Source organism: Mus caroli, unplaced genomic scaffold (assembly GCF_978045245.1).
Source record: "Mus caroli unplaced genomic scaffold, Mus_caroli_1 scaffold_9, whole genome shotgun sequence".
Classification (NCBI taxonomy): Eukaryota; Metazoa; Chordata; class Mammalia; order Rodentia; family Muridae; genus Mus; species Mus caroli.
Genome location: NW_028227264.1, coordinates 72,443,600 through 72,468,792, shown reverse-complemented (window position 1 = coordinate 72,468,792; position 25,193 = coordinate 72,443,600). Strand labels below are relative to the sequence as shown.

At 37.4% G+C, this 25,193-nt stretch overlaps 1 protein-coding gene across 1 annotated transcript in view; it reads right to left on the bottom strand.

Annotated features, from left to right (window-relative positions):
* Pcdh15 (protocadherin related 15) overlaps positions 1-25,193 on the bottom strand; it is a 933,441-nt gene that overhangs the window by 418,264 nt on the left and 489,984 nt on the right. The window contains exon 7 of the mRNA XM_085842876.1: positions 3,624-3,743. Within this exon, the coding sequence (XP_085699002.1) occupies positions 3,624-3,743 (120 nt within the window). The remainder of the gene's footprint in view (positions 1-3,623; positions 3,744-25,193) is intronic.

Below are 25,193 nucleotides of genomic sequence, written 5' to 3'. Positions count from 1 at the left end.
AGTTGCCTACAATAAACTCTGGGGATTATTCAGTGAATAAAATGCTTGCCCTAAAAGTGTGAGGACCTAAGTTCAAATCCCCAGAACCCATGTGAAACCATATGCAGCAGCACAGGCTTGTAAACCCCAAGTGCCTACAATAAGATAGGAGACAGAGACAGAGTTTCTTGAAGCTTCAAGGCTAGCTTTCTGATGTACACAATGGTGTGAATAAGACATTTACTTCAGATATGGTGGGAGATGAGAACCACACCCAAGAGTCTATCCCAATTTCTACATATACACCATGATGTACTCGTGCCTACACACACACAAGCACACATGCAGGCACACAGAGACACATACACATGCATTCACACAGAAACGCGCACACACACATGTACACACACATACACAGACACACACAGAGCCACACACAGACACACACAGAGACACAAAGTCATAGACACATACACACAGAGACACACAGACATGTACACACAGACACACATGCACAAACACACACATATACATGCATACACACAGACACACATATATGCACATACACAGATACTCAGATACACACAGGCACACAAACACACATGCAGACACAGAGACAAATACACATGCATACACACAGACACACACACATGTATACACACACACACACATACAGAGATACACACAGCCACACAGACATAGACACAGACACACAGCCACAGACACACACAGAGATACACACAGCCACACAGACATAGACACAGACACACACACACACACACACACACACACACATGCTCACACACACAGACACACAAATATGCCTATACACAGATACACAGATACACACAGGCACACACACACACATAGACACACACAAACTGGTTAACACACAGTATATCAAGTGCAGAGTTTTCTCAATATCTTAATTTTTCTTTTTTTGCTCCAGTGAACAAGAGCTCAGCTCAGGTACCTTCTGTAGTTATCTACAACAGTAGTGGTGCCAATGGTGAAGCTCAGGTTTCCTTGTAATGTTGAGAACGAGTAGCTGAATGCCTTACCCATCTGTGGGTTCTAAGAGGCACATAATTGATCCTGGTAGCAGAATAGCTTATCCCTGGGAAGGGAAAGCATCAAAGCAGAGATTTCACTGTGAGGAAGGAACTCACTTGGCTTCACTGAACCCTGAAGGGCAGCTCCCGAATAATTCAGGACTGTCTCAAGCCTCAACTAAACCTTGGATTTTTCTTTCTTTCTTTTCTTTTTTTTTCCAACATAATCAATACTTCTCTAAAATGCATCAGTTGGCTATTCTGCGCTGGCTGCATTGGGTTTTTATAGCATGACCTGAAAGACTAGGGAAAGGTTGACAGTTAAGCACCAACAGTTATTTAGGAAACTCCACAGAGGGAAGCAGCAAATGGTTTGGAAATGCAATGTTCATGTGGTCACTGGTCTTGTTGCCGCTGAAGGGAAAGCGTCGCTCTCACCCTTGACTGGTCAGAGTCTTGTTCCTTACATCATTTCTTGGGCAACACTTCACTGTGACTGATCATTGTGAGACTCGCTTGCTTGGCTTCATCCCCTGCACCTGCTTACACTCCTGCTCACTCAGTGGTTTCTTTCCAGGGGGGGAATCAAGACAAACTCCACATTCCAAAAGCCTTCTGTCAACCTTGTTATGCTCTTAAGATTTTTTTTTAACTCATATTTTCTAAGTTTCAATAATGGTCATCAAGAGCCATCTCATTGGCACACAATAAGAAACCACTCTTCTGAAATAAGGCTTTGCATTCCAAAACAACAGGCAGACACTTCACCTCAGGACCTGGCTTTCTCTCCTGAACTACCTGAACTGAGGGAAGACACCCCCAATTAGTTTTCCAACACCAATTGTTCAGTTCTAGAGTCATATACACACAAATAATACTATACAGATTAAGCAGGTTGTTAATCATATTTAGGAATATGGACAGATGTGTATCAGTCTGTGATACACATCTGTAATACAGTCTGTATCAGATGAAAAGACGTGTATCTGTCTGTTGTGTTTGAATGCGTGTGTAGCAACAATTAAAAAGAGAGGCATGAATTTGAGAGAGAACAGGGTGGGGAAATAGGAGGGGTGGGAGAGAGGAAAGGGAATGGAAAATTACACTTTATATTTTAATTTCAGGACTTTTAAAAACACAAAAATATGTGCCTGTTGTGTGCATTGTTTCCTTTGCATAATCGATGTCAGCTTGATCATGGGTTGTGAATATGATTCCACTACCCACAAGCCTTAGGTCTTATTCCTGTTTCTTCTTGTTGGCATAAAGCTACACATGGAGCACAGAGGTGAGCCATGGGAGTGTGACATTAACTGCACTGCATGGTATATACTCGATCCAATTATGAACAAGATGTATGACATCAGCAAGCTCACATGAGAAGTAGGTTTTACTCTGTTTAGGGGAAACCATTATCTTCTAGAAGCTGCCTTGGGAGTTGTGAAGAAGACAGGACAGGACTCTGGTTAGAGTTTTATTTATTATCTGTTTATTTGAAGTTTTTAAAATTAAAAATAGCTTCTTATCTTATACAATACATTCTGACCAGTTTCCTCTTCCTCCACTCTGCCTAGCTACGCCACCACCACCACCTCCCTCTTCCCCCAATCCACTCCCCCTTCATTTCCCTTCATAAAAGAGTAGGCCTCCAAGAGATAACAACCAAAAATAACAAAACAAGATACAACAAGACAAGGCAACAGCTCTCACATGGAGGCTGGACAAGGCACCCCAATAGCAGGAAAGGGGTTCTAAGAGCAGGCAAGAGAGTCAGAGACACATCCACTCCCTCTGTTAGGAGTCCCAGAAAAATATCAAGCTAACGTCACAACATATACTCAGAGGAACTGGTCCAGACCCAGGCAGGCTTGGTGCGTGCCACTTCAGTCTCTGTGAGCCCATTGCAATCCTGCTTAGTTGATTCTGTGGGCTGTGTTCTCATGAAGTTTTTTGACTTTGTACTATGGGTCACTAGAAACAAATCATGTTATGGCTAAAATAATCAGAAAACCAACAGACATATCTTCTGGTCTGTTCAGACAAACAAACTGACCCTACCTACAAACTGTAGAGGCCTTTGCCAGAAACTCTCTCTTGTTTGGTATAGGGTACATATTGGCCTGGGCAGGGCATTATGGCTGCTGTATACCAGAAACACACATCCTGTGTTTGCCAGGTTCACATATGGCAGCAAGAAGATTATCCTTATGCCTCATTGTTGTCTGGGATATTCTGTGCTGTCAGCAGTGATTCATTCAGAACAGTGCTTCTCAGTCTGTGGGTCTCAACCCCTCTGGGATCCCATGTTAGATATTTTCTGATATTAGATATCGGTCACAGCATTAGGATGGTTGAAAATGACTTATTTAGAAGGTTCTGGGGTTCATTATAATGGAAATTTAGTAAAAACGACAGCAAAACAATGAAACAGCAACAACAAAAGGAACATTATATCTACCCCCAAAATAAGCTTTTATAAAGGAATCATAAGTATTAAAAAATGGTGCAACTTTGGGGGTAATTTAATAACTTTATCAGGTAAAGCAAATATCTATCGCATGGCTCACAACAATTACCACCGTGAGTACTTACCGGATCTTCTGGGTTGTACTGAATCACGTATTCTATCTGTCCATTAGGGCCATCATCTATGTCTGTAGCTCCATTGTCTCCCGAGAACCCCGTGAATATTGTGGTGCCAACTGGAGTGAGCTGGAAAGAACATGAAAGAGAAACTGTCTGTTTTTTATCATCCTTCAAGTTTTCCAGTTTAAGAACCATCTCTTCATTAAATCGAGGAAGAGAGGTGGGCCACTCAAATCAGACTCATAGCCCTGAAAATAACTAGGGAAATCTGTCCAGTCCTCACGCCGGAGTCCTTAAAATGTCTGAAGTTTACAATTTTAAGACTGCGATTTGATAGAGAAACAGGAAGTTCATTGAAAACGCATATTTGGACCATTTTACATCCATTAGCATCTCAGCACCCACAGAGAAAATGCATCTGTTTCCATGTCAGAAGTTTACAACTCCAAGACCTTGATTTGTAAAGAAAACTGAAAGTACAGTGAAAAGCAAATTTGGACCATTTTGTATCCATTAGCCTCTTAGCACCTGTGGAGGAAAATGCATCTGTTTTCCTGGGGGGGGGGGACCCACAAAAAACCTTTAATGTATAAAATTATTCACAGGCTAGAATTTAAATCGAGGTTGGGGTTTTATTTTAAAATATGAAATAATTTCAGAGTCACAGAATCCAGGTTGGAAATGCAGGCAAATGGTAAGTTAAGAAATAGCTATGACTCTCAAATCTACTCCTCCAGCATAAACCTTTCCTTTATATTTCTCTGGCTATCTTAAAAACAACACACTCAGTAACAAAGTCCCAAAAGACTGGCCTTAAACTACTGGAAAGAGAAAGAAATCCATTTATTCTTGAAATTGTAAGGGTATCCCAAGAGACTAACATTATTTATTTATTATTTATGATTTTTGTGATTTCCATTCACAACAGACTATATTGAGTCATACTCACTTTTTGCTTTAGAAACTCCAAGCAGAAATACCATTCTATAAGAAGTTTTTATTAGTTTATATTTCTGAGAAGGAAGGGAGGAGGATAAAATGGCTTTGTTGCTTCAACAGAGAAATGGAGATGTGATTACTTTATTAATATACAAGATCATGTTAGAAGGGAATTTAAGTCCTCGAAAACTACATTGCAAGCTGTAGCAGAGCAGATGATTTTGTCATATTTTCTCTTTCATGTTACAGTTTCTTTTTATAATTACAGTAAGACTTCAGTTTATCTCCAGCTTCCTGAATGTTTACAGGGTGGAGGAGGAGCAGGCTCAAGCACAGCCATGTGATCAGCTCATCGTTTGTACAGATGAGTGAGCTTTGCTCTGTTGCGAATCTGTGTGTTTATAGCAAACATTTCAGCGCAGACGGCTCCTGCTCATTTGTACTACTACTACAGCACACTAACACACGCAAGTGTGTGCGTGTACATGCGCAATAGTGCAGTTCTTTATGATCTGCTGATGACAGAACTGCCCGACAAATATTACAGTACAATGTGTTTGATACTGATAGGAGAGCTATATTTGCACTAAATGAATAAGGTAGGAGGATGCAAAATGGAAAAAAAATTTATAGACTTTAAAGCAAGTGAGGTGATTCAATCATTAAAGGGCTTGCCACTCAAGCAAGAGCACTAGGTTTTGGGTACCCAGAGTCCAGATAAATGCCCTGTCGTTTGGCAGTGAGTTGTAATTCTAGTCCTGGAAAGAAGAAGAGGGGATCTCAATAACAAGCTGACTAGAGAAACAGTCTAGGTGGTATCTGGGTTTGATTAAGAGAGTCTGCCTTAAAGAATATGGTAGAGAACAATCCAAGAACGTTGCAGATTCCAGTCTCAGGCCTTCACAGATACATTTACTTGCGTATGCACACACACACACACACACACACACACACACACACACACAGAGAGAGAGAGAGAGAGATATGCATATATGCTCATATGCACACCATATGATTACACATGAAAAGAAGAAAAAGACAAATGTAAGATAGGTAGACTTAAATACTTAATTTAATTTCTTTGTGTTTATTCCCACCAGAAATATTCTCGAATATTTGGAACTCCATGCCTAGGTATGTAGTGTGTGTGTGTGTGTGTGTGTGTGTGTATAAGCATATATCCATCGTATATGTCTGCACTAGAAATATGCTTGCTTGTATGTCTTTATGCATGCCTGTGCACATGCGCCATATCCTCTCGTGAACATTCCTTTCTGAGGCACAAATGCTGCTACTTTGCAGACTCCTGAGTATGTTCATGGTCTGTGACCCTCAAGATTCCCTGCTCTTATGTAGTCTATACTTTCCTGTGTGGTAATAGTAGTTTAGGGGCACCTCTTCTACACAGATAAAAATGTTCTGTATCACTTTATGGTTCAATATGTCACATTTCAATTTGGTTTTTGAAGAACCCTATATACAACAAGACCAGCCTGGACAGTTGCCTGAGCGTACCGCTTATTTATGTCATCCATATCTTTTCCCACAAATCATGTACACAGTTAGTCAAAGGGTCATAAACTATACAGATTAACTGAAAATCAAAAGCTAAAGGAAATCACTGCCCAGAAAGCAAAACAGTTTACAAAGATTCGACAGTGAAAAGTTTTCTGACATAAATAAATAATAAATGCCTCAAGAGACAGACAAGTTTAGGCTGGTTGAAGTGCTATGTAGTGGTGTTATGTATGTAAAACTCAGGCGGGAGTGCCTCAATAGGTATAATTTGGTTAATACAAATTTATTTAATTAAAATACCATTGTTTCTCTGGTTGAGGTGATAAGAGACTTTGTTTTGACTTGTAAAGTTATTTTTTTCCTGAAATGTTAAGTGTAATGGCTAATCCTGGTGGTCAACTTGACTATATCTGGAATGAAATACAATCCAGAAATAGAGGGCACACCTGTGATCAAGATCTTGAGGCTAGAAGACACAGGCTTCTGACCTGGACCTTGACATGGAGATCTTGAGACATAGTGGCTATGAAAAGCTTAGGCAAAGGCAAGGTATTATAGGACTTTAATCCCAGGGGACTGAGACAAGTAGAACTCTGAGTTCAAGGTCAGCCTGGGACAAAGCAAGTCTCAGATCCAGGAGTGGTGGTACATGCCTTTAATCTGGGCCATACCTTCTGCTGGAGCCTACATAAGGACATCGGAAGAAAGAAGATTCACTCTTCTTGGCCTGCTTATTTTTATTTGCCAGCACATCTGTTGGAACCTACTTCTACAGAAGACCAGCTGAAACAACAACCCTTGTGGAACTGAGCAACTACCAGACTCTTGGACTTCTCATCCACAGCTGACCATTGTTGGGTTAGTTGGATCACAGACTGTAAGTCATCACAATAAATTCCCTCAATGCAGAGACACATTTCATAAGTCCTGTGACTTGGGAGAACTCTGACCAATGCATTAAGTCATCAACTTATTTAATGAACAGTAAGAAGCACTAAGAATAAATGCAATATTACTTATTCTATTTATTATGTGATGTGTGCCATCACATGGCACATATCTCCTTTTACCAGCCTAAATTGATTTTTAACAAGAGTCTCAAAGAGAATATTTGCCTTCACTTATCTCCCTTGATTTCCCCCAGAGAATAATTGTGTTTGCTGTTTGATTTATATTTTCGTAAAGTTGTATTTCTATGTGTGGTTCTTAGGTTGCATAAAATTTCCATGAATGCTGAATTAATGAACAACAACTTTGAAGCCCCCAAGGAATATAGGAGCAGGCTGTAAGCCTCTGCTCACACATTTTCATTCAGCTAGCCAATATAAAATCTTTCTTATGTGCTTCTCTACAAAGAAATTTAATATGGAGCTGTGATTCGCTAACATGGTAGCAACACAAGCCATGCCTGGATGAAGCAGATGTAACATCTATATTTTCTCTATGAGCCCTGTTCTGTCTTATTTTGATGAGGGATGCTGGGAGGCATATGATCACAACACTTTATGGACATTTTAAACAACAAAACCATCAACAAATCATCATAAAGTGTGAAAAAAAAAGTCATGGTCAGTGAACTGTAAAGACAATTGCATGTAGAATGAGAGCATGTATAAGGCAGCAGAGTATGAGGCTGCACAGTCCTCTGTATGCATGAGTCACCTTTCCTGAGTAAGTAGTATCTTCCCGCTCCTGTCCCTCCCCCAGCCCACCACCATCTGTGAAGACAGGAGCCTAATTCCAGACCCTCTTCATTTGGGCATCATTTGCCTGGTAAGTCAATTCTTCCTTCTGGCACCCCTGCTCCTCCATCCCACCATGATCTGCAAACTCAGAAGCCCAGTTCCAGACAAGGACCCCCTGAATCATCCTTGTTCTTGAGTCTGCTCTACCTTCTCAGTCTAATTCTCCCTTTCCCATTGTCCTCTATCCTCTTCCATGTTGCCCCGTCTGTGATCATCTCCACACACAACAGGTTCCAGCCCCTGGAGTGGAAGCCATCTTTGTCTGGAGCAGCTAAACAGCTCATGCATTAGCTTCATATGGTGTAGTTTAGATTCCTCATCTCATGCACTGAGTTAATCTGAGAAAATCCAAATTAGTACATCAGAAACACACCCGTCCCAAAAGAAGAAGTTCTTGAGCTCAGGTCAAATTGCAGAAATAACACAAATGTTCAGAACTGTATCCTATCTCCTAAGAAGCATAGTAATGGAATTAAAGACACGGATTAACAGACACTCAACAGCACTTGGTGGTTTCAATGGGATGCTTTCTCCAAGAGACGTGTCATGTGGACAAAACATACAGAGAAACCTCAGAATTCAATGGCATCTTATATCAAACGTACCTAACATATAGCTACAGAACACCCTAGCTAACACCAAAGGATGCACAATCTACTTAGCAGCACATGGATGTTTCTTCAAAATAGACCAAACCCCAAGACAGAAAACACACATAGAAAATAGAGAAAACCAGAAGAAATATTTCCATATGTACTGCCCAAACATTCTACAATAATTTTTTTAAAAAAAATCAATACCATGCAAAAGCCCCTTAAGTATGTGTAGAGGTGAAACATCATGTTACTAAATGATAAATGGATCAGAGAAGAAATCAAGAAAGAAATAAAAACATTCCTGAAACTAAATGCGACTGAACATGCAACCACAGTAATAATAATACCCCTGTAATATGTTAACAGTGGTTTTAAGAGGAAAATTTATAGCTCTAAATTTCTACACTAAAAAAAAAATCAGACAGAGCACAAATAAATGATTCAATGGTGCAGCACAGGAATTTGAGAAAACAAAAATGAATCAAACCAAAGCCCATCAGATGGCTAGAAACAATAAAATTCCAGGCCAAATTAATGAAATTGAAACAAAAAAAAAAAACCAACAAGACTAAGAACTGGTTCTTGGAGAAGATGAACAAGATCGACAGACCCTCCACTCAACTAACAAAAAAAAAAAAAAAAAAAAAAAAAAAAGGAAAGGTGGGACCTAATTACCAGAAACGAACAGGGAAACATTATGATCTTCCTCTGTGTATGTGTGTGTGTGTGTGTGTGTGTGTGTGTGTGTGTATCTTCCTCTGTGTGGGTGTGTATGTGTGTGTGTTTCTTCAGAAGAGGAAAAACAAGTACTTCCTCTACAAAACACAAACCAAAGGTTTAGATGTAAAACTTGGAAAGAGGGAACCACTGACCTTGGCTTTTCACATAGATCCTTTGAAACTCAACATTCTTCCTACAAATGTTAAAGTTGGATTGAGGTTTAGAAGGGACAGTTTGGAGCTATACTTCAATTGCTTGTTAAACAACACATAAATACATTTGTTGATTCCATAAGGTATGGTGTCATTTCTTTCCCAATCTAAGTCAGATAAGGAAATTCAGAGCCTGATTAAAAAACAAACAAACAAACAAAACCTTGAATGAAAGGTCATAGGGTCAGAATTAGAAGACAAGGAGCTACATCAGAAGTAAGGCAGACAGACTCTTGTAGAATTCAAGATTTCATTTGGAGACACTTATTTCAGTGTCCACTTACTTCAGAGTAAAACATAGAAGAAACAGCCTCACAGAGATGACCCATAATAGAGTATGTCAGAGTAATGAGAATCTAATTAAATTATGCAAAAAGTGTTGGGCCCATCATAAATTCTCAAAAATATCAATATATAGTCATTCTTCCTAGTAAATACTAAAAATAAATTTGAATAGACTATACACTAAAATGTATGTTATAAGCTTCGAAGAGAAATATAAGATACCATTCCCACAAATCACTAATGACTTACTCAATGGGAAAAATGACATACAAGTCACAAAAAGAACATTGGAACAGTTTTAAAATAATACCTTGTGAAAAGCCAACTCACAAATTGGTGGAGACAGTCAGAGTTACATGTATTCAACAAAGAATTTGTGCCCAGGATGTATAAAAATTCTCATACCTCAATAGAGAATGGCAGACCCTTGGATTAGATAGTTATCAAAAATGTGATGGTAGTCCTTAAAACCTCTTATTTTCAACTAGCAACAGGAAATATTTATGAAAATGTCATTAAATCAAGTCTACACATTTCCCAGCTTGGGCCCAAATTAGAAGTCATAAAAATACCAAGTTTGTCCAGGAGGTGGAGCACAGTGAATGCTGTTGTTCTGCAGTAGAAACTAATTTTCATAATCACTATGAAAATATTTCCTTGGAAGAGAGTCATGCATATACTGTGACTTGGATTTTCCTCTTAAAATTATTTAGCACTTACTAAACAAGAATATGCACACATGTACCCTTATGCTACATATAATAATATAGTAGATAAGTTTTAAAAGAAAATAACTGAACATCTGTCAATGGTCATGAGATGTAGATAAGCACTATGGTAAATTGCTGAGAACACAAATATCCCTCTTCATCCTCAGTACCGCAGTCAAGTTTAAGGTGAATTACCTTCCTACTGCTGCACACCGCATGACGATAGGATCGGTGCAGACCAAAAAGCATAACACTGAGAGAGGAAGCTCTGACCTAAAAGGAATGTGCAATGTATAACTCAGTTCATACTATCAAAACTAATAAGGGGGAATAAGCTAGACTACCATATGTGAGAGTGTTCAGTTCCTACAGAGGGGATGGCTTGAGAGATTTAGCCCCACCGATATATTGATAACCCTTAGGACTTGACTTTAGAACTATAATGGAAGTAAATAACACAATTCACTCATTTATGATATTTATGCTATATTTCAAAAGTATGCTTTAGTACAAAGCCTTGATCTTTTAGTGTCAGTACAAATATCAAAACAATGACCTACCTATGAAATGAAACCAAGTTTAGGCTTTGCTTTAAAGTGACTTCTCTAGAGGAGGAATATGATAAAACAGGTCTTTCTGTTGACTGCTGAGGCTGGATAACTGTTATTGATCCTTGTCCACAAGAAGAAATTAGTAAGAACTTGAACAGGTAACACATAACTGGAGTGAAGATAGTTTTTCTTAATATATCTCTTCCTTTCTGTTCATATCAATTCAACATTTTTTCTTAGTTTCCTAACATTAAGATGAAAATATTAAAAATCAAATGTATGCGAAGTATTCACCAGAATGGGTGTCTCAGTGGCTTCTGAGGTTCTATAATCCCATATAGTGCTGGTGTTAGAATTTCCTTTCATGGTGCCTCTTAAAATATGGCATTCTAGTTGGTTTTGTTTCTGCAAGCAAACTGTGGTACGAACACAGTGACTTTAAAGAACTTTTCAAAATTGCAACCTTGCTTCAGCAGATTACAACAGAGACTGCAGAAAACAATTTTGATACCAATATCCTTTTTAGTCACAAAGGCACAGCACGCTGGAAGTGTCCACTTGCAATAAAACAAATGCAAAAGGCAAAAGGAAAAAAATCAATAATATCAACTTAATAAAAATGCCACTGTGAAACTCCCAACACACAGAAATGGTTCCAAGGAATAGGAGCCCAGCGCAACATATGCTTTTAAATTGATGTCACGGTGGGGATTATATGTAAGAACATTCTATTAAAACAAAACATCTTTGGATTACTGAAACTAGTAAAGAAACATAAAACTGGGCAAGACAGCCTTACCCAGTGGCATTACTTCTAAGTGTATTGCAACAAGCCTTTTTTCATTTGTTATATTTTCTTTACAATACAATTTTTAAGATATAATAAGATCATTAGTATCTTGGAATAAATATACATTATATGCAAATATATATAAGTAATATGTGTTTCATCCCACAATTAATAGGTAACAATTGAATTGTGGTTTAAATGTGAAAAATTCCCCATACATGTTGGTCTTGGCTAGTGGTGCTGTTTGGTAACACTGTGGGACATTTAGAAGGTGGACCCTCTAGGGAGGATGTGGGTCACTGGGTCTGGCTTTAGGGCTTCTCCCTCTCCCCTAGAGACTCAATGTGATGACTAGACAGTCCCCTGCTTCTGCAACATTGCCTCTCCCATTTCTTTACATGTTTCCCCAAACTGGAAAGATCTGAGTTGTCCTGTACCTTAATGACAACATGTTATTGAACATAGAGGGTACTGCGTCTTTGCTAAGAGATGAACATCATCAACAAGGCAACATTACCTAGCAACACAAGAGTTTATGTCAGGCTGTCAGACTGACACACAACTGCTTACCAGTTATCAATATAGTTTGTCTGAACCATGGCATTAGACAGACATCGCATGACAATTAGTATCAAGGAGATCTGCTCAGCAGGAGGCAATGTGCTGCACATTTTGTTGTTACTCTTGCAAGTTAGGGATGCCTGCCATCTAATCAACAAATCCTCAGTCTCATGATTAATCCCTTGTATTTGTATAGCATAGATTTGGTTCGTTTTTCAGGACTGATTTTATATATATATATACTCTCATGGCTACAGGGAGAGCACATATTTGGCTAAATATTATTCTGCATATGTATGTGAAGTGTTTCTGAGTGAGTTTATCATTGGAACAGTAGAGCAATAATGAGTATCAATTATGCTGCTCAGTGTGATGGGCCTCTCCCAAGCCACAGAGGCCATGAATAAAAGAATGGGAGAGAGGAAGCACTTGTTTATTCTGTCACTGAGCTTGGGACAACCAGATAGACTGGAGCTAGTGTAATTTCCTGTACAAATAACATAGTGCACCTATGCTGTATATTTCAGGAAATATATACTGATATGTTAGGAGCTTCATGGGCTTCATATGTTCAGCTTACTCTTTACTAATATAAATATACGCATATATTTACGAAACATTTGACAAATGGTTATAAATGTTAGACATTACCATGTGATATATATTCAGCTACAGAATATATATAATATACACTTATTGCTATGTATTTTCAATATTGTAAATATCTATATCACCTTTATCTATTGGATTGGATGGTTGTCTGACCAACCTTCCTCAAGATCATCAAAAGGAAGCAAAAATTTCCTACAGTCTAGGTATGAAAGAAGAAACAGAGCAATTAAAAGTGATAAGGGTCATCAATGGGGATTCTGAGGATTCTGGGTTTAAGTAAACTAAGGATACGTAAATAATTAGTTTCAAGTTAATAATAGTGGGCCCATTTTTTAATTCTTTTCCTTGGGTTAGAAGTCTATTCAAAGTTTTTATTTGATCTTGGCTTAACTTTGATAAGTGGAACCTACTGAGGAACTTATCCATTTCTTTCATCTTTTCTAATTTTGTAGAGTGCAGTCTTTTAAAGTAGGTCCTTAGAATTCTCTGTATTTCCAAAGTGTTTGCTGTGTGTCCCTCTTTTCATTTCTTTTGTAGAATGAACCATATGGGTTTAAGAAGTTACTACTGGATAGGGATGCATACAGACTTTATAACTTCCGAAAAATCACATTTATGGAAAAATTGTTCTTATAAAAGTATGATAATGAAGCACTTCTATGATGTTTCCATCAGAATGGAGGCTAAGATATTACCATATTATCAGAAAATGATGCTTTCCTAAGAGCTGAAGACAACCCCATCAGAAAACCAACAGTGTTAAATAACCTGGATCCCTAGAAGCTCCCAGAAACTAAGTCACCAACCAAAGAGCATACACGAGATGGTCTGACATCTGTGGGGACATACATAGCAGAGAACTGCTCTGTCTGGCTTCAGTGGGAAAGACTTAATGCTTCAGGGAAGGGGGATGCCTGAGGGTACCATCTCAGAGGGAAGGGGAATAGGGTGAAGAACTCTGGGATGGCGAATCTCGGGTGGGGAGACATTTGGTATGAAATCAAATAAAATAACTAATTAAAATTATACTTCCCTAAACAATAAAGTTTTATAACTTAATTTTATGAATCTCATATACAACAAAACCAGAACTCATTATCATTAAACAGAACAAGCTATCTTTGAAAGTGTGTGTGTGTGTGTGTGTGTGTGTGTGTGAGAGAGAGAGAGAGAGAGAGAGAGAGAGAGAGAGAGAGAGAGAGAGAGAGAGAGAGAGGGAGGGGGAGGAGGTAGGGGGGAGAGAGAGAGGGAGAAGGAGAGGAAAAGAAAGAAGAGAAATGTTTCCAGATTTTGTTTGTTTGTGTCTGTGGCTTAACCTGACTGACATTCAGTAGCTGCTTCCCACGGGTAGATAGAATCATTTAATCATTTTAACTATTATTCCAGAGTCTAACTACAGCTGAAATGGCTATGAATGTGACCCACCTCAAAATTTAAATTTACATAAAACACTCTGAGAAAAATTTTCCCAGTTATTTTTGTGGTCCATTTGTGTGGTTCTTCAGTGTTAACTTGGCACATGGGCATGGTGTCCCAGTGTCCCCTATGAGAAGTATATATCCTCTCACTCCCTGCTGGCTACATGTTAAACATACTTTGTGGTCCAAGACAGTTCTTTAACATTCAATGGGACTTGGAGAAGACAAAATGTTAAGTATTTTTCAAGGTGGAGGAGGTACAGTTAAAAAAAAAGCAGTTCAAAGATATTTGAACACCTCTAAAAAAAAGTATTATATGTATTCAATAACAATTAATGGTTAAAAGAGCCACGAATTTGAAAGAGAGTAAGGAATGGTATATGGTAGGCTTTGGAAGGAGGAAATAAAGGGGAGAAATGTAATTATATTATAATATCAAATATTTTAAAGGATAAAACAAGGATAGGGAAGGAAAATACATAATATTAGATAAACACTAATGTAAGAAAACGTGTTGGAGGATGTGCTCAGCCACACCAATATGAATCTGTATAGCTGCACATAAGGCTAAACGTGACATCCGGTTGAACATATATATCTTCTAGTTCAAAGATGGAAAGCCCTCTATGAAATGCTAAGAACTCTACACACAATGCTCACCTTGATGGACATTTTATTATTGTAGAGAGATCCTCTTGACAGTATGACTTTCTATAGGAAAGGCTATTAAAATTGTAAAACACCTAACTACACATATAACTATTGTGTTGCAGTAATTTCCAACCCCAATACACTTGTATAAAAATACACAACCTGAGGCTGGGGAGATGGCTCAGCGGTTAAGAGCACTGGCTGCTCTTCCAGAGGTCCAGAGTTCAATTCCCAGCAACCACACAGTGACTCACAACCATCTGAATTGGGATCTGATGCCCTCTTCTGGCATGCAGGTGTATATTCAGATAGAACACTCACATATATAAAAAAATAAAATAATAATAAAAAGGCACACAACCCAGTTATTATTATATGTATAAGCTATATGCCTAGATTGGGCAGATCTCTCACTATCTTCCCTCATTTCCCACCTATGAGATCCTTTGATCCTTCCAGTTTTTTCTGACCTCGTGGTTCCGCTCCATGTTGGCTTCCACCTGTTCCTCCTTCACCCTCTTTCTCCTTCTCCTTCTTCCCCACTCTGAGACCACCAGTCCTACCTTTCCCTTCCACTGCCCAATCATAGACCCTCGCCTCTAATTGACCAGTTAGAATGGGGAGAAAGTCCAATGAGCTCTCTGAGTAAGTGGTTTGCTCCTTTCCTGGGGCAGCTCCCTCCTCTTGAGGAAGCATTATGAACATCAAAATACAAACAGCACCAGGACAACCCACAACACTGTTGTGTTTGCTAGACTTGGTTTTATATAAATAACCACATTTAACTCTGTGTGATCCCTGTCCTATAATCTACTTTACATTCTAGTCAACTTATCATAAAGAATTCTCTTTCCTTGCCACAGTGATGCATAGAAGAGAGAATCCTGGATATTAATCTGATAAAACTTGAAGAGAATGAAAAAAAGTATTAATTTTAAGTGAAAAATGATATAAAATGAATAACTGGAAACACAGTGGTTGAAATTCTATTTGCCTCGGTGTTATACAGATTTGAACTGTTCTCATTCTATTTGACTATTATGCTGTGCTAGACAGTTTTCTTTGGTTGAAAAAAAAACAGAATTATTAGTGGTATAATTACAAGTCTCAGGATCTAGAGTTATCCAAAAATGAATATGGTAGTACTAAAGTAAAATATTAATAATTTCACAGAAAAGTTTCATGGTAATATATTTGTATATGTTTAACTTTGATAATTGCAGTTTTGGAAGTGTGTGGGGTGAAGGTGGAGAGGATAGCATGTAGGAGGAGTGGGATTAACTGTCAGCTCTCGGCTTCCATTTATTTGCAGTAATTATTTTAAAATATTCCATTCATTTTTCCAGTGAAAGGACTTGAGTCTCTTGGAAAGTAACCTGCTTCCTATGTCTATAGACAGGAAGCATTCATCCTGAAACTGGAGCCTATGTTACAAATATTCCAACAGCTCTTTCCTTACAGTAATTTAGTTAGAAGGTGATTCTCTCATTAAATTGTGACATTGATATGAATAATTATGGACAGAAATGATGTCAATTGTTCAGTTCTTACACTTTGAGAAAACATGACTTGAACAAGGTAGAAGGTACAAGCAGCATGCATTTATATTAGGTATTGATATTTTCCTAGATTCTGAAGCCTTGTTTTTTTGCCTCATGCGTTTATACAGTATTGTGGTAAAGCTCTGTATTTTCAAGTGAGGCTACTAGGCTTCTGGCTTTCATTCATCACTAGTCCACAGAGAGATCCTGGAAAACTTGAAAACACATATATCCTTCTACATCTTTCTATGCAACAATAAGGACACAACATTTGAGATTATGTAGAGGTAAACAGAAGTTATAAATGGGATATTTCACAGGAAAAAATTTGATTGTCACCAGAGCACTTCAATGTCAGCACATAGTGGCATTATGCTAACATGAACTGCTATCATTTTACTTAATATCAAAAGAGGTGAGGCTACTAAAGTAAGTCCTCTGAAGCAGTTCTAGTGTAAAATATTAGGAAATAAATATTAAAAATTGTTCTGACAGACTTTAAAGGTGTTAACTAAGGTATACTTGGTACTGTATATGTGATGTCAATGTTTGTAACATGTGGTACATTTACAAAATGGAGTACTACTCAGCTATTAAAAACAATGAATTTATGAAATTCTTAGGCAAATGGATGGATCTGGAGGATATCATCCTGAGTGAGGTAACCCAATCACACAAAAAATTCACATGATATGCACTCACAAATAAGTGGATATTAACCCAGAAACTTAGACTATCCAAGATACAATTTGCAAAACACATGAAACTCAAGAAGAAGGAGACCAAAGTCTGGATACTTCGTCCCTCCTTAGAATGGGGAACAAAATACCCATGGAAGGAGTTACAGAAACAAAGTTCGGAGCTGAGACAGAAGGAAGGACCATTCAGAGACTCCCTCACCCGGGGATCCATACCATAATCAGCCACCAAACGCAGACACTATTGCATATGCCAGCAAGATTTTGCTGAAAGGACCCTGATATAGCTGTCTCTTCTGAGGCTATGCCAGTGCCTGGCAAATACAGAAGTGGATGCTCACAGTCATCTATTAGATGGAACACAGGGTCCCCAGTGGAGGAGCTAGAGAAAGTACTCAAGGAGCTGAAGGGGTCTGTAACCCTATAGGAGGAACAGCAATATGAACTAACCAGTATCCCCTGAGCTCATGTCTCTAGATGATATGTAGCAGAAGATGTCCTAGTTGGCCATCATTGGGAGGAGAGGCCCTTGGTTTTGCAAAGATTATATGCCCCAGTACAGGGGAATGCCAGGGCCAGGAAGCGGGAATGGGTGGGTTGAGAAGCAGGGCGTGGGGGTGGGGCGGGAGCATATAGGGGGACTTTTGGGATAGCATTTGAAATGTAAATGAAGAAAATATCTAATAAAAAGTTGTTTAAAAAAGTACCTAAGGTTATTTTAGCATATCATAACAGTTTCCTTACATTGTGAGTGGAGCTTTAGAGTTATGAAGAAGTCTTTAGTGTTTTATGTTATTAAAAACAGAAAGCAATTGAAATTGATCAAACACACATGTTTAAATTGACAGTGACCTCCTTGGGTTCTTTGTATCGAGTTTTGCAGTGCATGTGTGGAAATTTTCCACAGAGGTGATAGACACTTGGGCAAAAGGGAGTGGCATTCATGTTGCCTCATCAACGTGACGTCAGGCTTTCTAGGATGTGAGGAGTACAGTAAATCTCCTGCAGTGGCATAAAAGCTCTGAAATGGATACATGTAGAGTTCCCACAGTCACACTGCTCCTGCTGATGGCCCAGTATGAAAGCATTTTGTTGTGCTATCATTGCTGGCCATAATTGTGTAGCATATTTGTTTCTTTGAAACATTGTCATGCTTGAACTTCCTTCCAAATACACAAAGAACCCTTCCAATTTTGCACTTGTTTTTTAGGAATCATGAAAGACTTATGCTAAAATCTGTGTTTTTCTTAATTTCTAGTTTCAATTCATTGTGCATATTCCTTTAATCTGAGAATATACTTCCAACTTTACATGAAGAATTTGAAGCACATAGAATAGAACAAAACTATATTTGAAAATGAAAATTGTAAACAACCTTATCATTCTTCAATACATGGACTGGTTGCAATTGTAGCTCCTATATAAAGTCTGTACTCAACTTTCTATACAAATGCTTGGAGAATGTATTATTGATTTATTTTAAGTACGTACAAACAAACAGAACTGATGATTCATAGGGAACCTATCTCCCTAATTAGTTTTATAGACACAAGGTCTCCAAAGCATTTGCTCCAATACACTTAAGGTCAAGGATGTATTAATATTTCGGTGATTCGCTAACCTTGCTGAAAATTGCAATTGTACTTACCTTTAAATTCAAGGCAAAATCTAATTAAAAATAAATGCAGCCAAAACTCCATTTTAGTAAGTGTTATCTGTAGTCAGTTGCTCAGTGTTTAAAACAAAGTCACATTATGTTAATGGAATCCCAAATAAAAACATCATGCAGTTGATTTAATGAATCAAATCAAACACTTGCCCAGACAAAATCTCCACATCTTAGCAAACTTCTATATACTTAGAATGGCTATTCCAAGGCCATGGAGTGATGTTTGTGGATATATCACTTTTCAAAAATTCATTATCCATTTGTTGTTGGGTAACAAAAATATTTTTAAAATGTTGAACTTCTATCCAACAAACTTGGTAAATTCACTTTACTAATAATTTTGGGTAGATATGTTCATTTTCTGACGAGTCTGCCACATTTAGTGTGAATTGTGACTTTTATGCTATTTTCTGAATATATAGGGAATTTGTCATCTGTTTTCCATTGATTTTAAGCTCAAATGTAAGGTGTTTATAACATATTTTGTATGATTTCAGACATTTGGGATGTGTTTATAGGTCTACAGATACAAGCATTTGGTAAATTCTTGTCATATTTTGTACCCTTAAAAATTATGAGTCCCGTGCTTGCTAAATAAAATACTTTTATGAATCTACTAGAATATTTTTGCTAAGTTTGCTTAAATATTCTATTTCTTCATACTCCATTTCCCATCTTTGTAATCCATTATAGAGAGATTTGCACACTCATTTCCATATTTTCTCTAACAAAATAAAACAAATTTAGTGTCTTAAACAGAATCTGTTTTCTTTTATACAGTTACGTTAGCTAGGATGCAGCTTACAAAAAGCTGAAAACCAGGCAATATGCAATCTAAGGTTTTTCTCCAAAGATTCTGGGAAAGAATATACTCCCAAACTCAATTAACATGGCCTCCATCACTTGATTGATTTTGCCCCTTAGGACTGAGGAGTGGGATTCTCTGGTGTTCCCTCCTCAGGCTTCTTCTCAGCAATCCCAGTGTGTCTCCACTAGAGCATCTCTTAGGCCAACCTCTACAGCAAGCAAGGGTGACTCTAGGCTTTTATTCCACTGTAATCTCTCCCCTCATTTCTCTTGTGTCTTCTTTCTTTACCTTTTGCTGACTTCAGTCACAGAACTTATGGATAGTCTCTATATAGTAAGGGATTTGTTATGAGGACTTACAGTCTGTATTCCAACTCCCCAACAATGGTCAACTGTGAATGGGAAGTCCAAGGCTCTTGTAATTGCTCAGTCTCACAAGGCTAGTAGATTTCCAACAGATATGCTGGCAAGTAAAGACAAGCAGGCAAAGAAGAGAGAATCTTCCTTCTTTCAGTGTCCTTATACAGGTCTCTAGCAGAAAGGTGTGGCCCAGATTAAAGGTGTGTACTACCAAGACTAGATCTGGGACTTGTTTTGTCCCAGGCTGACCTTGAACTCAGAGATCTCCTTGCCTTGGTCTCCTGGGATTCGTAGCCACTATGCCTCAAAATCTCCACTCCAAGATCCAGGTTAGAAACTTGTATCTCCCAGTCTCAAGATCTATATCACAGGTGAGCCTTCCAATTCTGGATTGTTGTTCATTCCAGATATAATCAAGTTGACAACCAGGAATAACCATTACAGAGTCTATGGAATAATTAGACCCACTGTCTCTTTAACAACTTACTAGTTCTTTGTAATTGGAAATTTTGAGGTCTCCTCTCTACCATTTTTTTAATAATAAATTATTATGAACTTCTGTTGTTCTACAGTGTTGACCAGTAGGGTACATCTCTCCTGTGTACTGGTTACATCAGATCCTTTCCTCCTACCTCCATCCTTCTAGATCTAATAATGAGTATTCCATTTTCCATTTTCATGGATACCAAGTTTTCATCTCCCATTTATGAGGAAGGGTTTGATATATGTTTCTTTCTATGCCTGGCTTATTTCACTCAATTACCTCCAGAACTGTCTATTTCCTTATAAATTACATGGTTTTATATTTATGACTGAATAGTACTGGTTGTGTATGGAAACCATTTATTGTTTTCCCACTAAAGCGTGGACAATACATGCCTTGATTTCATAGTATAGTGGGTTTGTCAGAGTAAACATTGGAGGCTAGGTTTCTCTGTGATCCACTGACTGCATTTCTGTGTATTACAAACTCAGTTTTGAATAGATGAATCCTATCATCATTCTTTTTTTTTTTACTTGTTTCGTTTTCTTTTTATTACAGAGTTCCCTGATGAATTTGCTAATTTTCATTCCCACCAATAGCATACACATCTCCCCTATCACCTCTTGATCACCACACAATTTCTCATCCTTTTTGAAAACAGCCATTATAATTAACATAAAATGTCTCATTGTGAGTTTTACATGTTTCTGAAGATTAGTGATATTAAACAATATTTTTCTTATTCTTACTGGTCATTTTTATACTTTTCTAAGAAAACATTTGTTAATATTTTCCCCACTTTTCTGCGCTCTATTGTTGCCAGTCATTATGATTTAACTGATTTAGCATTACATTTCTGAGCCCCTCTTAGATTCTGTAACTTGATATCTTGTTAAGTGTTTCCCCCCTCTTGATTTTTAAATTCCTTTCCACACTACATTCTGACCAGTCCCTCCTACCTCAACTCGGCCCTACCCTTCCACCCACTGAACTCCACACTCTTTCTTTCTTCCCGTCTTCAGAAAGCAAACAAACAAAATTAAAAACAAAAAGGAAGCAGAAAGAAACCACAAGAATCATACAAACACAAAACCAAAATCCATAAAAACACAAGTTTGGAAACCATAATGTATAAACAAATGACAAGTAACAAAAATAACAACAACAACAACAACAAAAAGTCCAAACAAGGCAAAAAAAAGTCTACAAAAATACTAGTATGTTCATTTTGTGTTGGCCATCTCTTGGGCATGGTGCCTACTCTTAGATGTGATTAATTTACCTAATGAGACTCCACTGGAGAATATGAATTCTTTTCCTTGGCAAGTTGGTCTCAATTGTAGAAAGCTTCTTAGTTAGGAGTGGGAGGTTTTGTTCCATCTTAGTCGTGGATCCCCACTGTATCAGACAGTTTTCAAATGTTTTCTCTCTCCTCTCTGCTGACCATCCTTCACTGTGTGGATGCCCTTTCTTTAACGTAATCCAATGTGTCCACACTTGCTCTTCTCAGCACATCACAGCTTTTACTGATGTGTGGAGGTATCTGTTTTCTGTTTCCTTCTAGTTTTTCCATTCTTTAGGGTGAGTGCATCCAAGTCTTTGCCAGCATCATGCACACAAGTTATTTCTATGGTTAATTGTTGCTCACTAAGTAGAGGTTGGGGATCCTTTGGGGTGTGTCTATGTAAATATGTAGGGATTTCTGCTCTCCTCTGTGAAATGGTTTGATTCAAAATCCTGTTTCATAACTCACCCCAGGAAAGTGAGGGAGAGAAAGAGCCCTTCTTCAAATGTCTGTATTTTTCATTTTCCAAGGTTCTATTTTCAATTACCAGTTTAATTTCATTGGGTGAAAGTACATTGTAAGATTTTATCTTTTAATATATTGAGAGTTTGTGACTCAATGGCCAGTTTGGAGAGCACATCTTTTAAGGAGACATAGTTATGGTTATACTAGGCACCAGGGTAACCAGGACGTTCCCTCCAACTGAGTTGAATATGATAAATAATACCTGCAAGGTTCCTTATGCCAGGTCAGGGTTCAGGGTCTGCGTCTTTGGGGAGACTTTCTTTCCAGTTACCTCAGAGTTTTAATTTCTATCTATGATGACAGATTTTTATATTTCTGATTTTATTCTGCCAACTTACTTTATCATAAAGTTGTATTTATATATATAAATACAAATTTGGTTTTTATTTATATGTATAAATTTATATCACTCAAATATTTATCATTATAAATATTTTGAATACTCATTTATAATTCTTTTTAAGACCATTTTGTCTTACATTTGGACATGTATAATAGACTTTTGTCTATTATATGGTACTATTATATGGCACTATTAAAAATATTGTGGTTTTTTTGTGTTTCCATGTATGTGAGTATTTAGCTGAATGTGTATCTGTGTACTATGTGTTTCCTGTGCCTACAGAGACCAGAAGAGGGTATCATATCTTTAAGAACTGGAATTATATCTGGAAGTGTTATGTAGCTGCTGAGACTCTAACTGGGGTCTTCTGGAAGAGCAGCCAGTGCTCTTATACAATGAGCCATCTCTCCAGTGCGTGATGGCTATTTATATGGCATGTCTTCTTCCATCCTTTTAAATTCAAGTTTCCATAATCCATATTTTCTATTCTATTTCCTTTCAACTACCTTGATTTGGCTTAATATTTAAATATAGGCTGAAATTATGTCTCTCAATTTGTTCATTTTGTCTTCTTATTTTAATGTAATTATTGATACATAATTGATATAAAGTCACATACTTGTAAAGTGTGTACATTTTGATATGCTATTTTGTTTTTTTCTTTTTCTTGCCTAAGAAATGATTATTTGTTTAAATAATATGAATAATCAATTATATAAAAATATACATGATTTGTTATTTCATTTGCACACTAGACAATAAAGGCTCCAGTTCTTGTCAGTACTTGTCTGTGTTTGCTAGGTTTATAACTATAGTATTTCTCTATATATTTCATATATATTCCCTAGGAAATATATATATATATATATATATAATGGATATACATATACATGTGTGTTTATATACATATTCATGAAAATAAATGTTTTATTCAGTTGATAGATTTATTCACATATAAATATTCATTTTACTTATTTTTATTTACTAGCATATCTCATTAGGAACAGGGGATTCTTATATTTGTATAGCTGGGCATAAAAGGAATTCATCACTATCCCTAAAGACTCACACAGTGCACAAGATAGCAAGGATGCTAAGACAACAGCATAGAAACATCCTGAAGTAGACAATAAACTACTTAGAGGGTGGAATATAACCCCCTTGAGTTTTTAAGTGTTATCTTTCAAATGCACAGGAAAAAAATAATTAGATACTTATGAGTGAGAAGAGAATTTTATTTTCATTTCTACAAATCAAGTGTTCTGTAGGCCACACACATTAGCTATTCGTGCCGGTTTTGATCACAATGTTAGCATGACAACACTTTGTGAGCAGTGGCTACTGGAATGCAGAGTAAAACAATCTTATTTTTATGTGCACATTCTTTATAATGTTCCTACCACTGAATGTGTTTTCAGTTTCCCTGTAGGATAAGTTGTTGTTTCAGATGTCAGGATGTTAGACAGAAAGGTCTGCTTTTGGTTTGAGCATGGAACTTATATTTTCTAAACTCCTGTCTTATAATAGAAATAGTTGTAAGTTCAGTTTCTCCTGTTTGCAGCTGTAAGAGAGACTTTCTGCTTGAGTGTGAATTGTGTATTGTTATTATTTACTAGTCACAGGTTTTATTCCCCAGCTACAATAGTTTGCATAAAAGTGAGAACTATACTTTTGGGGATGCTCTAATTTATTCCACATAATTAGGAACATCAAACATTACATAGTTACATTGATCTACCATCCTTATTTTTCTGGCTTCCAAAGACTTAGGTACGAGTTTTTCATTTTGTTATCTCACAAAGCTTGAGTTGATTTTAGAATATTTTTGGTGACTATTGTCCTTTGTTTGTTTGTTTGTTTGTTTGTTTTGATACACACACATACACACATATACACATTGTTGCCCCTTTTCTTTACCCTCCCTCCAACCTTTCTGATTAACCCTTTCATTCCCCACCATCTCTCAAATCTATGGCATCTGGTCTCTTTTTCTTTACTTATTATATCTTAAATATATAAATATAATCTGCTCAGTCCATATAATGTAAGTTGTATGTATATGATTTCAGAGCTGACCATGTGGTGCTGGATAACCAGTCAGGGTCTCATTCATGGAGCAGAATGCTCTCTCACCCTTGTAACATTCCTTAGTTGCCTGTAGTTCTTTCTTGTGGGCTGGGGCCCAATGAACTCTCCCTTTCTGTGTTAGCATATCAATTGATATTATCTCTCCTCAGGTAGAGTTGAGATATCCTTACTATTGAGATTCCATGGGTACAGATTCCCCAACATTTCTAAGATATGCAATCTCACAGCAGACACCCTGTTCCTCTGGCTTTTATAAACTTGCAGCATAAATCTTAGTGCTGGGTGAAATTTATCTTTTTAAAAATAAATTACCAAAATATTGCATGAATTTTTATGTATTTACTTATTTGCTGTTTGTTATTTCAAAGGATTTCGGGGGGTGGGATGTATGTAAATATATTGTGGGAAGTAGAAGGTATGTAAAAATATTAAGGCATGAAAATATATATTTTGAAGACATTATTGTTG